Source organism: Metopolophium dirhodum, chromosome 1 (genome assembly GCF_019925205.1).
Source record: "Metopolophium dirhodum isolate CAU chromosome 1, ASM1992520v1, whole genome shotgun sequence".
Taxonomy (NCBI): Eukaryota; Metazoa; Arthropoda; class Insecta; order Hemiptera; family Aphididae; genus Metopolophium; species Metopolophium dirhodum.
Genome location: NC_083560.1, coordinates 110509599 through 110524810, shown reverse-complemented (window position 1 = coordinate 110524810; position 15212 = coordinate 110509599). Strand labels below are relative to the sequence as shown.

The window sequence follows — 15212 nt, the reverse complement described above, 5'->3', positions numbered from 1 at the left end:
TTTTAAACTGTACCTACCTTCCTACTTTATTTCGTAAATCATAAATACAATTTTTAATACCCATATTCATATGCGTTATTTTAATATTGGTGTTTTATTTTTAAAATTTGTATGACCTCTATATAGCGGTCACCTAGAAGGTCTTGAACTTCTGTTAACGGTCACCTCTGTAGGACGGGCACCTCTAAATAGCGGTCATTATTTACAGTCCCTTCAGTGACCGCTTTATGGAAGTTCTACTGTATATATATTTAAATAAATAATAGATACCTACATTTAGGAAAGTTAGAGTACCTATACAAATTACACTACGTACAAAATCAATATTGGAACATCCACATTTTTCGCATAGATACAATACATATTAAAAAAAAAAACTAGACCTAAGAATAAATAACCTGACGGGGGACAGTAAATAAAAAAAATATACTGTTCAAAAGTTTTAAATACCGGTTTGAAAAACTTTTATCAAGTAGGTACTTGATGCATTTATAAAACAAGATTAGTTATTTAGTTCTATATAAATTTGAGAATTCATTTACCTTTCTTTCCTATACCAACTCTGAAACAAAGTGGTAAAAATAAATTCATTAGAAAGCTTTCAGTTTTAACTTGAGATGACATTATGTTGATCATTCCTCCGACTGACTGTTCCAGCGTATAATTATCCTAGTAACAAAATAAAATGTATAATATATTTTTGTAACTTTTAAAATAATTATGTTTCAATATTGGTACAATATATTATTATTTTTATTTATAACTTTATGTATAAGTAAATATAGTATAGGTTAGGTATGCATTATTGTGATTATTAACAAAATTGTAAATTTTTATTTTTACTATGGTCTGGACAATTTTATTTTTTTTCTACGATAACAGTACACTAAAATGGTTTCAATCGTCTACAAAAGTTTACTATTTTAAAAATTTAAAAATTAAAATTTTTTTAAATATTGACTAATCAAAATGGATGTTATAGACTTTCTCTTTCCGTTAATTTTTTTATAGAAATTATATAAAATCATGCTATTACGTGTTATTAGATTTTAGACAAATCTGATTACGATCTCAATGATATTTTTTTTCTAACACTTTAACAACAATTTACATTTTATTTCTGATTAATACACATTAAAAGAAATTTATAAAGTATACATTTATAATATTATGCAGGCATATAAAAGAGGTGAAATGATACAAGAATATATTAATTAGGTATAATTGCAGATTATTACTGTTCATATTTTCCTAAATATTTTGATTAACTTACCCCTATCGCCAAAATATGTAAAGCCAATAGACGTATGACAATGGCACAAAAATGTGGAGGAGGTGTTTCCACTGGTATTATAGATTGTTGGAAATTATCAACTGCCGCGGTAGCAGTACTCCCTGAATCGCCAACTATGATACCCTATATATTACAAATAACAGTTGTATTGAATAAAATTAAATAAACCTTCCATTAAAATATACAATAAAATAAACAAGTGATATTACTTACTTGACAAGTGGAAATGAGAGCTTTGAAATGTGGAATGTGTACGATAAATGGATGTTCCGATAGTATTTCATAAACACCTTTTATTAATTCCCCTGCAGCGTACCAATCAGTGTATCTCTAAATCATAATAAAAGTAATTTAGTCTTCTTTTCTAATATATTTTAATTACAATTTTACTATGCGAAATATTTTTCCTAAATTTACCATTTTAAACTATCATAAGGTATTTGAAAAATTTAATCTCCACTTACTCGGATAGATGGCTTTTTATAAATTTTATTGAACGTTTTGTCAAGTCTCCTAAGAATTCCTAAGAGAGTTGGGCGTAAAGCTTCTGCTGCCCAATCAACTATTGGTAAAATATTTGTCATGTATTTCAGTAGTCCTTTACACGACATCGTTTCTGGGTCATAAGGCGAGACCTTTAATAAACTATGAGCAACTTCCCCTAATCTCTATAAAAGTATTTAATAATAAGTAAACAAGACAAGTTACAATTAACAAATATAAACTAACGATTTGCATCCGTGTATCTAGAATTTCAAAAGGTTTCCCTTCTTGAGGGTACTTGCGACTTAATTCGGTTAGTCTAGCATGGCATATAACCACAAAATCTGTTACAACTGATAACAAGACATCTCTAGTTCGACGAAATTCATTTCGTAAAGCCTAAAAAAGTAAGCTTTAATAATATAATAGCTGTATGAATGATAAATTTATCTTACGGCATATTTTTCTTCAACTTGTATCTCAAATTCCAAAAACTCCCTATCGAAGGGAGATTTATGAATTTTCCTTTCACTAAACATTTTTGAATTCGATTCCAGATCTTTCGTTTCACCACCAGTTGGAGAACATAGTCCTTTACTACAATTTCTCTGACTAGAATCTTTTGGTTCCTGACTAGTTTTTTGTGGCCCGTTATAATGTCTAGTTTTAAAATGTTAAATAGTTTTGATTAATAATAGTTATTGTTGTATACTATAATGCATACTTCGATAATGCTTCACTGTTATTAATTAATGTTTTTATAGAAATGATTAATTGATTGATTACATCTCTTTCGATATCTCGGTACATCGGTTGCTGAATGTGTTTCAGATAACATGGTAAAATAGCTTCCAAAATAAGCTGCGTAACAAACATATAATATACAAACTTATAATAGTTATTGTCGAATACTATTAATACGGACTATGGAATGATGATATAATGTTGAAACCAATACTCAAAATGGTTATTTAAAAGTTGACAGCAATAATATAATTATAATAAAAGAATTTCAAGCTAAAAATGGTACTAAAATTTTCTCTTTTGAATATTTTATTATAGTTGCAACACCACTATTCGTAGTCACGTCATTTAAAACGATTAGTTCCTAGTGAATTTTATTCATTATAGGATGTCAGCACACCATTTGAATTTTCTCTCTGACCCATGCGCAACATAGCAAATTTACGTAAAGCAAATCTAACCTTGGGTTGTTACTTTTTATATTAGAGTGAATTCACCTATTAGCAAACTTTGAGATAAGAACACGTTGGCTTTTTTACAAAATTTAAACTTTATGCAATTTATAAGCATTTTTTAACTGTAATAATTTACATGCTCATAACATGCATAAAAAATTATTCAAATATCATAAAATAGTCAGTGTAACGACGCAGGTAATGTTCTAACTTCAAGTTTGATAAGGTGAATTCACTCTAATACTTAAAGTAGCAACATACAGTTGGTTCTGTTGAGCGTAAATTTGGGTTGGAGAGAGAATCCAAATAGCTCACTGATATCCTCTTAATAACTATTTATCACGTGGAAGTAGAATTTTAAAAATACTTACGAGCATTTGATATGAGCGTAAAGTTTCAGGTGAAAATGCTATAACCATTACACATAAAGATATGCAATCTTGTATTGTGATAGTATCATCTTCGTCTTGATAACAAAAGTCAACCGCTTGTAACGGCTTTTCTTCTTTTATCAATTCACTAATATGAATGGGATCGGGAGATGCAGTTTCCAAGCTCAATATCAATTTGAAAAAGTAATTAGCTTCGACCTAAACAATTCACTTTTATGAGATAAACACAAAGCTGGGCAGTAACTAGTTAAATAGTTAAAAGTTATCAAAAAAAGTAACTTTTAACTTAACTAGTTTAAAAAAAAATAGAATGTAGAAAATAACTTAGTTAATAACTAAGCTATTTCTTTTTATAAATAATTGTAACTTAACTTAGTTATTTTGTTAAAATTAAGTTATTTGTAAAAAGTTATTTACAAAAATTTTCCTATTATTATTTATGAACTGTATATTATTTGCATTGATATTTCTGAGAGCCGCCAGGACGGAAGTGTATCTACCGACGATTGTAGGAACTTATTTATTACTTATTTGAAATATAACTAGGAACTTTATATTTTCTATGAAATGACAACGGTTAAGATGTATTTTACATTGTTACTAGTGTACTGTGTACATTTATAGGTATAATAATACAATTTCCAGAACGGACCTAATTAGTAATTTCTGATACGGTGATACTTATATGTTGTGTTTTCTACAAACTACACTCTACATTCCTATAATATTATATTGGTATATAAATAAAATAATATATAAGAATTAATTGTTGTCAATTTATAAGTCTCTATATTATATAATATCAGCTTATGTAGTAGTGTGTCAACTGGTGTGAGTGTGTGACTATGAGGGTTCCAAGTTCCAACAGTGAATTTAGTCATTCGGCAATGTAATCATTTGAGCGTTTGTTTTACTTTATACCAAAACTAGTTATTTTCCTACGATGAGATAAAAAAACGTTTATGAGTAAGTTAAAGGTATTTAAAAAAAAAAATTTACTTAAATTTCAACTTAACTTAGTTATTATTTTCATGAAAATCTGTAACTTAACTTAGTTACTCAAATTCAGTAACTTTTTAAAACTAACTTTAACTTAGCTTAGTTATTTTTTTATTTTAGGATAACTTAACTTTAACTAGTTAAAAAAATTGATTAACTTGCCCAGCTTTTGATAAACACAAGGAAGAAAGCTTATCCTATTATAATCTATAGGTACTAGGTATTTATTAAAATCGTTGTTATATATGATTTTTTAGATATAGCCATATATTGGGTAAACACCTCTACAATACGGTTCCGAAGAATCAAGTGTATACCCAAAACATGGATACATCCAAAAACCCAATGACTGGCCATACATCTAAGTAAATTCTAAAAATAAAATATTTTTTGTATACAATTTGTATAGGTAGAAAATATTAAAAAAGAAACTACAAAATAATAGGTACTGTCAGAATCATAAATAATATATTAGCTATAAATCACATACACGACTTGAATCCTCTACATTTGTTGCATCGTCTAAGTCTAATATACTAGACGCACTGCCAAACATTTGTAGTATGAATGGCTTACGATTCATCAAGTAAAATTGCTTAATGGTGTATTCAATCGACCTAGTGACAATTTTATTCGTATGGTGACTTGCGTATAGTTGGAGTAGTGTGGGGATAATCAAAAGATACCTTCGAATATAAATAACAATGAAATACCAATAAGACACACTTAAATTTGTATTATCTACCCGTTGCTTGAAAATATATTTTTGAAATTGCGAGCAGCATTTATATAAGTAGCCATTACATAACGTAATACGCAAGAATCTTCGCTGTGTAATGTCACCGCTCCATTTAATACGTTCAAAAACAAATGAATGTCACCCGAATAAGCAAAGTTTCCAGCCATTGCTTCAAACATCCGAGCAAGTAATCGAACCCAGATAAACTTATGTAATAAATCCAATCCTAATAGCTCCTGTAAAAACGTATTAAACACAATATTGATTAAAGACCAATAAGTATATTGCTAATTATGTTATATGGAAAAAATTATTTAGGTATTTACCTTCCCCATGTTACCACCTTTGTATAAATCGAGATCTGCGTCTAATGCTTTTCTAGGAAATGAAGGAAGTTTAATTAATTCCTCATGTAAAAATACCACTCTTTGTACGACCTTAAAACATAAAATTCAAAATGAACTATTAGTCGTTTGTGTAATTGTTGCTTACCTTCTGAACGATAATTTATAGTATAGTAAATATTAAAGGTATGGTAATTTAATCTTGAAACAACTGAACGTTATAAATTAATTGAATCCTAGCATGAATTAAACATTATAAAACTCAATTATAATAAATTATATAACATTTAATTTGGTACATTTTTGTGGATTCATATAATATAGCTATTCTGTTTAGTATATTAAAATACTTGTAACTAAAGTTTGGAAAAATTATTTTTTGTTTTAAGTAAAATAATATTTGGTGTCATTTAATTAATATACATTTTTGAAAATAATATTGTTATTGGTTTTTGAAATAATGTTATTTGGCTTCTCAATTAATTGTACTATTTAAGATATTAAACAAAAATTATAGCATTGAGATATTAAGGATATTATTAGTATGATATTAATGGGATTAATTGATGTTACTATGTCAATCTGGAAAAATCATTGGCTGTTCAATGATAATTTTTATTTTATGGTTTTCCATGGACTCTATACGTTTGACTAGATACAATTATCAAAAATTTCAAGCAACCCTCTATCGTTTGGTTTACGTAATGTTCCACCAATTTTAATTGACCACCAGTTTTGAGAACGATCAATACATTGTTATTATAACAATTTTTATCATATTTTGAGTAAATTATTAGTAGTAATTACTTATTCTATACTAAAAAGTATAACTTACCATATCAACATTTTTTAAAATAGCCCAAGTGAGAAGTACTTTTCCTATTTCAATGAATTTGTGTATAAGTTCCTGACTTTGTAACTGATTAAAAGCTTCAACAAGATCCATTTGGATTAATTCCAGTTGTGGATATTGTGATCTTTTGAAAAAATAATAATCTCTGACATAAGAAGTAGGATTGTGAATCTGGCCTAAAAGTAATAAAATTATAAATATTAATTTTCCATTTCTATAACATATTTTTTTTATTGTCACAGGCCACGGCCATGCTAAAATATATTTATGAATAAAAGCTCTAAACAATATATTATATATATATTTAAGTTGTACTCACGAGTTTTAATGTTAACTAGGAAAAATTCTCTGTGTCGATCTTCGGGTATACCAAAAAAATCTAAAGACTCTTTTAAAATTTGGAAAAATTGTGTATCTTCTTGAACAGGAAATTGTGATGGAATACCTCCAGACATTTGTTCTGTAATATTGTTATACGTTTAAATTTTATTTCTGAAATCTTTTCAGTGTACTGGACTGATACTAAAAGCAAGTGAAGTAATGTGATCGGAATGGTGACTAGCTGAGGGGAATTATCAATCACACAACTATATAGCTGCCATTCCATAATAAGATTATCATCTTTTTTAAATCCAAACACAAACAATACGACTGATGTTCTAATAATTTGTTTATTATCTCTTGACTATAAGTGTACTATAGTGATTCAGTGAATGCTAATTTTAATCAAATTGTATTTACCTTGAGGACCATGCACTACAACTTTCTTTGTAGAAGGAACATTAGCTGTGAGCAAAATTGATCCATCACATTGTTCTTTTCGTAATATTTGTTTTAAATCTTTAAACATTATACCATGCACACTATGAACAACCTAAATTCCAGTTTTATTATGTCAATAAAAAAGAACTAGTAAAATAAATTATTTTATTAATTAGTCAAATTATATTATCTTACCATCCATAAAATGGATAAAGCCGAACCTATCATAGTTTGGCCTTCTTCATGTGGTGATCTCACATAAAACATAACATACCCAATTATGTAGTTATACAAAATAAACGCAGCTTGGTGGGGTAATTTTGGTACAAATCGTATTAAATGACGTAACAACTTGAACATTTTTTCTTGATTGTCTCTGGTTAGTCTTTCCAACACAAAACGTAAAAATAAATTACAGTCTTCCACCAGACAGTCCCATATAACCTATGAAATTGTATACGGTTTTAACACTTTATAAACTTTATATGATGTTAGGTATACAATAAACATTATATGGTATACATTTGTTTAAACTATACTTAATTAGTTTATACCTGATAAGCTGTTTCACACACTGAATTACCATCTGCTGTAACAGCAGGATCATTTAATAACGTTATGATATCAATGACTGCAGAACAAAGAGCAGATGGAAATAACACAGTTACTGATTGAACTAAATGATGCGCCACAACACGTAATTGATTTTCATGTTCATCGACTTCAACACCTATACATAATATGAAGTAAAGTAAGCTAATAAACGTAAACAAATCAATGATCAACCTTCTTCGTATTCTGGATCAGATAAACCATGATGCATGCTTGACTCGTGTGCTGCTTGACTATTAATAGGAATGGCTGTGATGAGGAAACTTTCTCGTTCGTTTCTTCTTTGATCTTCCTTAGCTTCTAAAGCCAATTTTATAAGTTCTGTCTGCTGCTTTTTACGTGTTTTAGTAGCTGTTACTAATGATCTCTAAAAATTAATTTTATACACATCGTACGACGTACGTAAATATTATCATAGTTGTATTATTATCTTAGAGAATATCATTATAGATTGCTTACATGTGTATCCTGGCCAATTGTCACTTCTTCTACTTTAGTTTCCACTTGGGGCATCCAAGGTGGGTCAACTATAGGCAAACATTCTATTCCGATTTTTGGTGAAGTTAAAGTAAATTCAATTCCAGGTGGAGGTATTCTAAACGAATTATGCGCTCCTTCTTCCATTCGAGGCCATGGTTGAAATCGATTTTTCCATAAAACATGAAATCTAAACATATTAATAAATCAAAATTATGAATATACTAATATAAAAACAATCAGTATTTATTACTTTAAAATTGCGTTTGCTCTAATTATAGAATCTTTATTAGTTAAACTGCTACTAATTAGATCAATGCATTTTTGAGGAGCTTTAAATGCTGCTATAATGAATAAAGTCGAAGAGGATGCCACTAATTCTTGGTTAGGATCCAGTAAAAATTCCCACGCAATTGGTAAGATATCCAGAACTTGTTCCTCTGTTAATACAACAGCTGCTTTTATCAATAAGGCCATTGAACAATGGAAAATGTCGTGTACCTATTTAACAGTATAATTTATCATTTATGTATAATTACATCTAAATCGTTTGTCTATTACTTGATTCTTTATATATTTTAAAATTATTGGAGGATCATTCTTATCTTCGTTGGTGTTTTTATTATCTTTTTTTTCGTGAACCTTAGAATCTGATTTTAACAGCATTCTTTTATTGTTTGACATACTTTCTCCGAGATTATAAAGTAAATTAGAACTAAAAAAAAAGAAAAATGTAAAACCAAATTTAGTAATTTAAATGTATGGAGATAATACTTTTCTATTTTTCCAAGACTATCTTTTCGTTTGTTTGGAGAAGATTGACAACTCGATAACAGTAAATTTTTTTTAGCATCGACTTTTGTTATCGTGCTAAATTCTTCTAAATTACTACTGCCTTCTATTGAAGCCATTAAACCAAATTCTTCACCATATAACTATGTACGAAAGTAATAATTATAATATAAACAAATAATATTGTCGGTGATTAGATGACCTAAATGATGTAATATCCTTAAATTAAATCGAGTATATAATTTATACTCATTCATAAATTAAGTTTATTAATTACAATTAATACATTAGAGAATTCAGACACTATATTCTACTTAGGTACTGCATAATATACTCATATGTTCTAAAAATAAAATATTTCAATAATGTTACCTTTCTGATAGCTTTAATAAGTCTTGAACAAGATCGCATCTGTCTTTTATAACATAATGGATGGCAAAATGACTGGTGCGTACAACTATGGTCAAACGACTTATTTATTTGAATTACAGTCTGAAATTATAATTGGAGTATTATTACTGTGCGAGTTTATATTCTAAAAACAACTCGTATAAATGTGGATTAACAAAATTACTTTTAACCATGGCATAAAATATGTCGTATCGTCAGTCTCATTACTCTCGCATGGGCTAGTTGGGGCATGATCATCACTCATCATGGCTCCTGATTCATCCTCACCACTGATTTCACCAGGTATTACTGGAGCACAACCGTCTGACGTATCGCTTCGATCTTAAAGAAAATTTCAGTTATTTTAGACACGTCCTATATTATAACGTACCCTATATTAATTGTGTATATAATAGTACACCAATACGTACAATCTCCATCGGAAGACATTATTTCTTTAATTCCTTCTTTAGTATTTCTTCGTAATTTCAAGCTATATCGCTTAATCGACCCCGCCATGCTCTTCCTCTGTGACAAAGGATGAACAGTGGATTGACTCGACCCTTTATTTCTTTTATCATCCGTGTTCGCTGAACTTGTTTCGTCCCACTAACAGAAAAAACATTTTTATATTAAATAACATTCAAAAGTATGGTTGTTTTTTATTTAATCACCTGATTAAAATGAACATTTGAATTAGAATTTTCATTTGACTGTCCCGATTCACAATCGTTTCGCTTCAGACATGTTTTCCCTTTGTCGACAGGAGCTGACCAGACGAAAAAAAATATTTAATTTGTCAAAATAATTGTATGGAAATTATGTATATAGTATTTAATATTACAGTGTAATCTTGGTAATCCAACCCCTACGGAACCAATAACTATGCAACAAAAATGGCTTTTTAACAGCACAATTTACACACTATAAACGATATAAACTATTCAAATATGATTCAGGTTTATACATATACACAGTAGCCAGTAGGAAATAAAAACACTTAACTTGAATATTAACTATATTCTACGTAAAACTTCGACGAACTGTAGTGGCAGGATTACAGACATTACACTATTCAAACAATTTTAATATTCTACCAGAGACTATACAGCTAATATTTACGATTTTTCAATAATTGGAGTACGATATAATGACATATACTTTTTACAACATGTGCATTTCTATTTATATATATTACAAATTAATCTTTGTATTTTTAGTTTTTCAATGATGGGTGATAGAAATACAGATTTATTACGAAAATAGTTATATAATATAAAATATAGAATATACATTTTAACGCTAGAAAACGATTGGGTTGTTAAAAGTTCGTGCATTAATGATTAATTTATCTTTTTATGTTGATTATGCTTATTTAGATATCCATTATATACGCACGTGAGCAATAAATGTAATCCTTCTGTAAATATTACCAAGCAATCTATAGAGAAGGTAAAAAATACAGGAAAATAATAACTGTTGTTCAGTTTTCTTTGCAGTAAGTAGAATAACAGAATAATTGTCCGTATTGGTGGGTACATAGTTTTACAAATATATACAGATAGTATTAATGTGTATTAAGTAATAAAAATTGTACTCAGAACATAATATGTTTCTGTGATGTTTGGATTGATCAACCTAAAATTTCAACCTGTTTCAATCTAGGACATTTTATTAAAGTTAATAAAGTGCAAAAACTAATAGTAGGATTCAAATCATTATTACAATATAACATATATACATTTTACAGACTAAATGGTGACTCGTATAACATATTTATTTACAGATGCCACACAATTATAGATACACAGTACATTTCACATTATACATTACACAGTCTATGCGCTGGATTGCATCAAAGTTCAACATTTAATAAATTTATTTAAATACCATATAAATTAATCAATTTTTTGTGCAACTCGGTAATAATTTACACATTTGTTGCATACATTCACGCGTTCATACGAAACATTAAGTAAGTATGCAGTAGGGTATTATGATTTAAAAATAAAAATCAATATAAAACGTAAGTTATTATAGTTGTTAGTATCCATACTGACAAATAATTATTCATAAATATATTATTTTATGAAATGCTTTACATAACATATTATATAGTTTCGATCGATCGATTAATCCCATTAAAATTATAGATTAAAGATACGAATATACGATGTTTAAGTAGATTATGCGTTTATGAGTAAAGTCAGTTATGTTATTTGTATTTTGTATAACACATTTTTAAATATGTTTGTAGATTACAGGTGTTATACCTATAAGCTAGGTAAAGTTTTAAATATTTTAAGTATGTATACAAAAAAATGGTTTAATTTAATTAAAAGCCTGAGTTATTAAAAATATATTAATAATATTATATTATTAGAGCTCATGTCTATAGGAATGGTCCGACAGGCCGCTAATACCAAAAAAAAAAAAATAGATCTCATGTAATTTATAAATAATATTTTGGGTAGGTAGGTAATGGTTTTTTAAATATTTTATCTATTATCTATTTAGAAAGTATAAAAAACATATAGGTAAGTATTAAATGTACACATAATTTTAATATGATGTAGTTTTACTATTTTAGTTTAATTTTAATAGCTTTGAGCACAAGTTAGGTATGTTAATTTATATTAAATGCTTAACAATATGATATCCGATGGATTCACGCTCGCTCTAATTATAGTTACCTTTGACTAGTATTGAAGCCTAACTTGAAAACTGCAATAAAAATATAAATTATTAATAAAAAGTGTCCAAACTTAAATAATTGTTCAGTGTTTGTGTTTCAATTGTGATATGGAATAAAGTAATGTTAATATGTGTCATCGCGTTATTTATACTCCGTTAATTTGTGTCAGATGCGTGGAAACTGGAAAGTAACTCCAAACAGATTTAAATTGGCCTTATTGAATACAAATTTATTTTGCAGTACCTATGTACATAATTAATAATAGTATTCAGTATTTGTAATTGTATATTAGTTTTATGTTTTGTTTAATAGAGGTATACCTACGTTATTTAAATTAAATATTTGGTTGAATGATGGTCTTAAAGGCCGGAAAAACCAAAAAAAAAAAAAATTTGGTTGAATACTCAAATGTTGTAATTATGTAGGTGCCTAAATTATATAAATTAACAAAATATATTAAACGGGTGTTATTTCTTAATAGAGAAAAGTAGTTGTTATAATGATAGCTTAACGGCTTAATGGATTGAAATGTAAAACCTCATCAGTGAAATGTAATACTTATAAATAAGTTGGTAAATAAGCATGGCTGCTCTAACTGCTATCGACAAATTGTTATCGGGAATGCAAAGCAAAATCAGTCTGTCACAAGGCGCAAGGCAAACAAATCAAACAAATGTCAACACAAATTAATTTGGTAAAAGCATCAGTAAAAATTAGTTTCGGACTATATTCCATGCAAACTATTTTTTTTTGTATATATAGTGCAATATTATTGGTCAGTAACACTGTTTGAAGCTCATACCGCGCTTTTCTTTTATTAGTTTAGCGTGTCTGCGAAGTTTGGTCAACACATTTGTAGCAACAATGACGCTACTTTTTCGACTAACTTCCTCTTCTGGTTTTAAATGACTCTGTAAAAGCTCATTTCCACTTTTCTCCATCTCTGCGATACAACAGTAATGACATCCATTCGTTAAACAAGCATTCAATTTTGCCAAAGATACAATATTTGTTCACACTCAAGTTTTTTTCTTAACAAATGTATAAGTATAACTACGAAAGCTAATTTCAAACATGTAACTTGGATCATAGAACTCAATAATCGATCTTTGGATACATTAGTATTATTATAACGCCATTCAATAGTAATTGTCATACTTTATGAGATTTTTACTGGAATAAAAAGTACATTTTATTCCTAACATGTAGAACCTGTAATGAATAAAAAACATTAATAAACTTAAAGTAAAGTAAGTGAAATATACCTTGATCCTTTTCACCAGAAATCGATTGCAAACTTTGAGCAGAAGCTTGTGAATGGCCCATCGACGATAAAGCCATTGACCATCGTCGTCCTTCTCTACTATGCGATTGCCGTTCCCTTTCCCAGGCATTTGATGTGACCGGTAACGTTGTGTAGGGGTTCGATGGCCGAGTTTTTGGTAAACTTCTATAAGTCTCTCGTAGATAGGACGTTATTTCCAAAAATAGCATGCAAGCAATCAACCGTAAGACCATCGGACAACTGAACATTCGGGAAATTCCAGATGCTAATACATAAATAATATGTTTTAAAATGTGTCTTAGAAGAATTAGGTAATATTAAAATTATTTTTACTTTCATCTAAAAAGTCTTCTTCTTCATCTATCGTTTGTAACTCTCGTTGATTAGCTTCGTCAGCAATACACGATAAGACATGGGGCAATTGTTTTTTATCATCAGAAATCATTTCATCTAAACGTGCGGCAATAATCTGTACGATAAAATAAATAACATAATAATATATTATATTGTTCAATTTTTGATAATACACTTGCCACATATTCACTTTTTGAGGGGTTTGATATACTTAGTTATTTCAAATTTGAGATATGACTAATTTTAAGCTACATATTTATAGGCATACGGAATTTTAAATTTTTAGTATTTAAGCTCAGCTTATAAGCTTGAAAATTGTATGCAAATATAGCTGAACAATTATATGATCTGCATAATTTTCAAGTGCAGTTATATAATATTTCTTCCATAATGGCTGATCTAACTTACTTTGTTCTAATATAAGATATTATATTTATGTTCTTACTTATCTAGGGATATATAGATTATTTATGTTAAATAATTTACGCCAATAAAAAATTACAAACGAATATTGTTTATTTCATATGAATATTGTTTAATTTGATCATTTAATATTATTTTGACACTTGTCATATTTTTAGAATACTATGGATATAAGTCCAAATATCTCTAAACTTATTATTATAGTATTCTCTGTAGGTATTTTTCAGCTCACTTATTTTTAATATTTTCAATTAATTATAACATAGTACGAGTATGTAAATGTTATATTTTGTATAAATATAATGGTATTTACTATTACATAGTAAATCTCTGGCATGATGATGATATGAAAAGGGTGGGAATCCACTATATTATATCACTACTCGTACAAATACGTGTATTTATATATATTTACTTCTCCCCACTGACGAAAAAGTTTTCCAGCGTTATGTTGAACGACAACGGACTTTTTGGCTCCAGAAATCACTGATTGTTTAAAATTTAAACCAGAAGGTCTCACCATTCGTATCCAAGTAGACCACTGACCTTTATTACAGCCATGGACAAAATGACAACATTCCAAAAGAAAAACTGCTCTTGCCAAAACTGGTGTGTTTGGCTATAGAAATATTGTGTATGAAAATTAAAATCTGGATAAGTTATTGTATAATTTTTTTATATATACCAAATCAAATGCTGCAGATATGAAATTTGCATCTGGTACAGATCCTGGTCCACACATTTCCATCATTATTGAAAATCGCTGAATTCCTGCTCTTAACTGTTTAATTTGCACTAATTTTCTTTCCTTCAAAACAACAAATTCTGATTGATGAGGGTGATCTCCATCGTCTAAAGAATCTCGACGACTTAAATCTGAAAAAAATTCACGAATATTTGTAATTAAGTTTTGATCCAACTATAAATACAACTCAAAATAACAAATTTACAGCTTCCTTGAGAATCTTCAGTACTCTTATCCTTTTTTCTTCCTTTTCGAAAAACATACTTATTTAGATGGTGGCCCATTCGTTTCTTAGTTTTCTTGAACGTTTGAGACATTCTACAATGTTTATAAAATGTTACATATTTTAAACTAAATAAATAATATCCATATTA

At 28.4% G+C, this 15212-nt stretch overlaps 1 protein-coding gene across 2 annotated transcripts in view; it reads right to left on the bottom strand.

Annotated features, from left to right (window-relative positions):
• The window catches only part of LOC132937310 (protein unc-80 homolog), a 51984-nt gene that overhangs the window by 7340 nt on the left and 29432 nt on the right, over window positions 1-15212 (bottom strand). Inside the window, exons 25-55 of one of the 2 annotated variants that reach the window (XM_061004137.1) lie at window positions 15044-15156; window positions 14779-14969; window positions 14509-14712; window positions 13650-13785; window positions 13297-13581; window positions 12834-12974; window positions 10011-10105; window positions 9768-9945; window positions 9521-9678; window positions 9319-9438; window positions 8929-9089; window positions 8716-8869; window positions 8408-8655; window positions 8137-8344; window positions 7852-8044; window positions 7620-7795; window positions 7261-7509; window positions 7045-7177; window positions 6623-6763; window positions 6286-6479; window positions 5433-5543; window positions 5113-5342; window positions 4858-5053; window positions 3348-3566; window positions 2502-2638; window positions 2233-2437; window positions 2024-2176; window positions 1759-1962; window positions 1508-1624; window positions 1274-1417; window positions 543-669 (exon numbers count right to left, since the gene is read on the bottom strand). In XM_061004137.1, the coding sequence (XP_060860120.1) occupies window positions 543-669; window positions 1274-1417; window positions 1508-1624; window positions 1759-1962; window positions 2024-2176; window positions 2233-2437; window positions 2502-2638; window positions 3348-3566; window positions 4858-5053; window positions 5113-5342; window positions 5433-5543; window positions 6286-6479; window positions 6623-6763; window positions 7045-7177; window positions 7261-7509; window positions 7620-7795; window positions 7852-8044; window positions 8137-8344; window positions 8408-8655; window positions 8716-8869; window positions 8929-9089; window positions 9319-9438; window positions 9521-9678; window positions 9768-9945; window positions 10011-10105; window positions 12834-12974; window positions 13297-13581; window positions 13650-13785; window positions 14509-14712; window positions 14779-14969; window positions 15044-15156 (5321 nt within the window). The remainder of the gene's footprint in view (window positions 1-542; window positions 670-1273; window positions 1418-1507; window positions 1625-1758; window positions 1963-2023; window positions 2177-2232; window positions 2438-2501; window positions 2639-3347; window positions 3567-4857; window positions 5054-5112; window positions 5343-5432; window positions 5544-6285; window positions 6480-6622; window positions 6764-7044; window positions 7178-7260; window positions 7510-7619; window positions 7796-7851; window positions 8045-8136; window positions 8345-8407; window positions 8656-8715; window positions 8870-8928; window positions 9090-9318; window positions 9439-9520; window positions 9679-9767; window positions 9946-10010; window positions 10106-12833; window positions 12975-13296; window positions 13582-13649; window positions 13786-14508; window positions 14713-14778; window positions 14970-15043; window positions 15157-15212) is intronic. The other variant, XM_061004138.1, reaches the window with a different exon arrangement.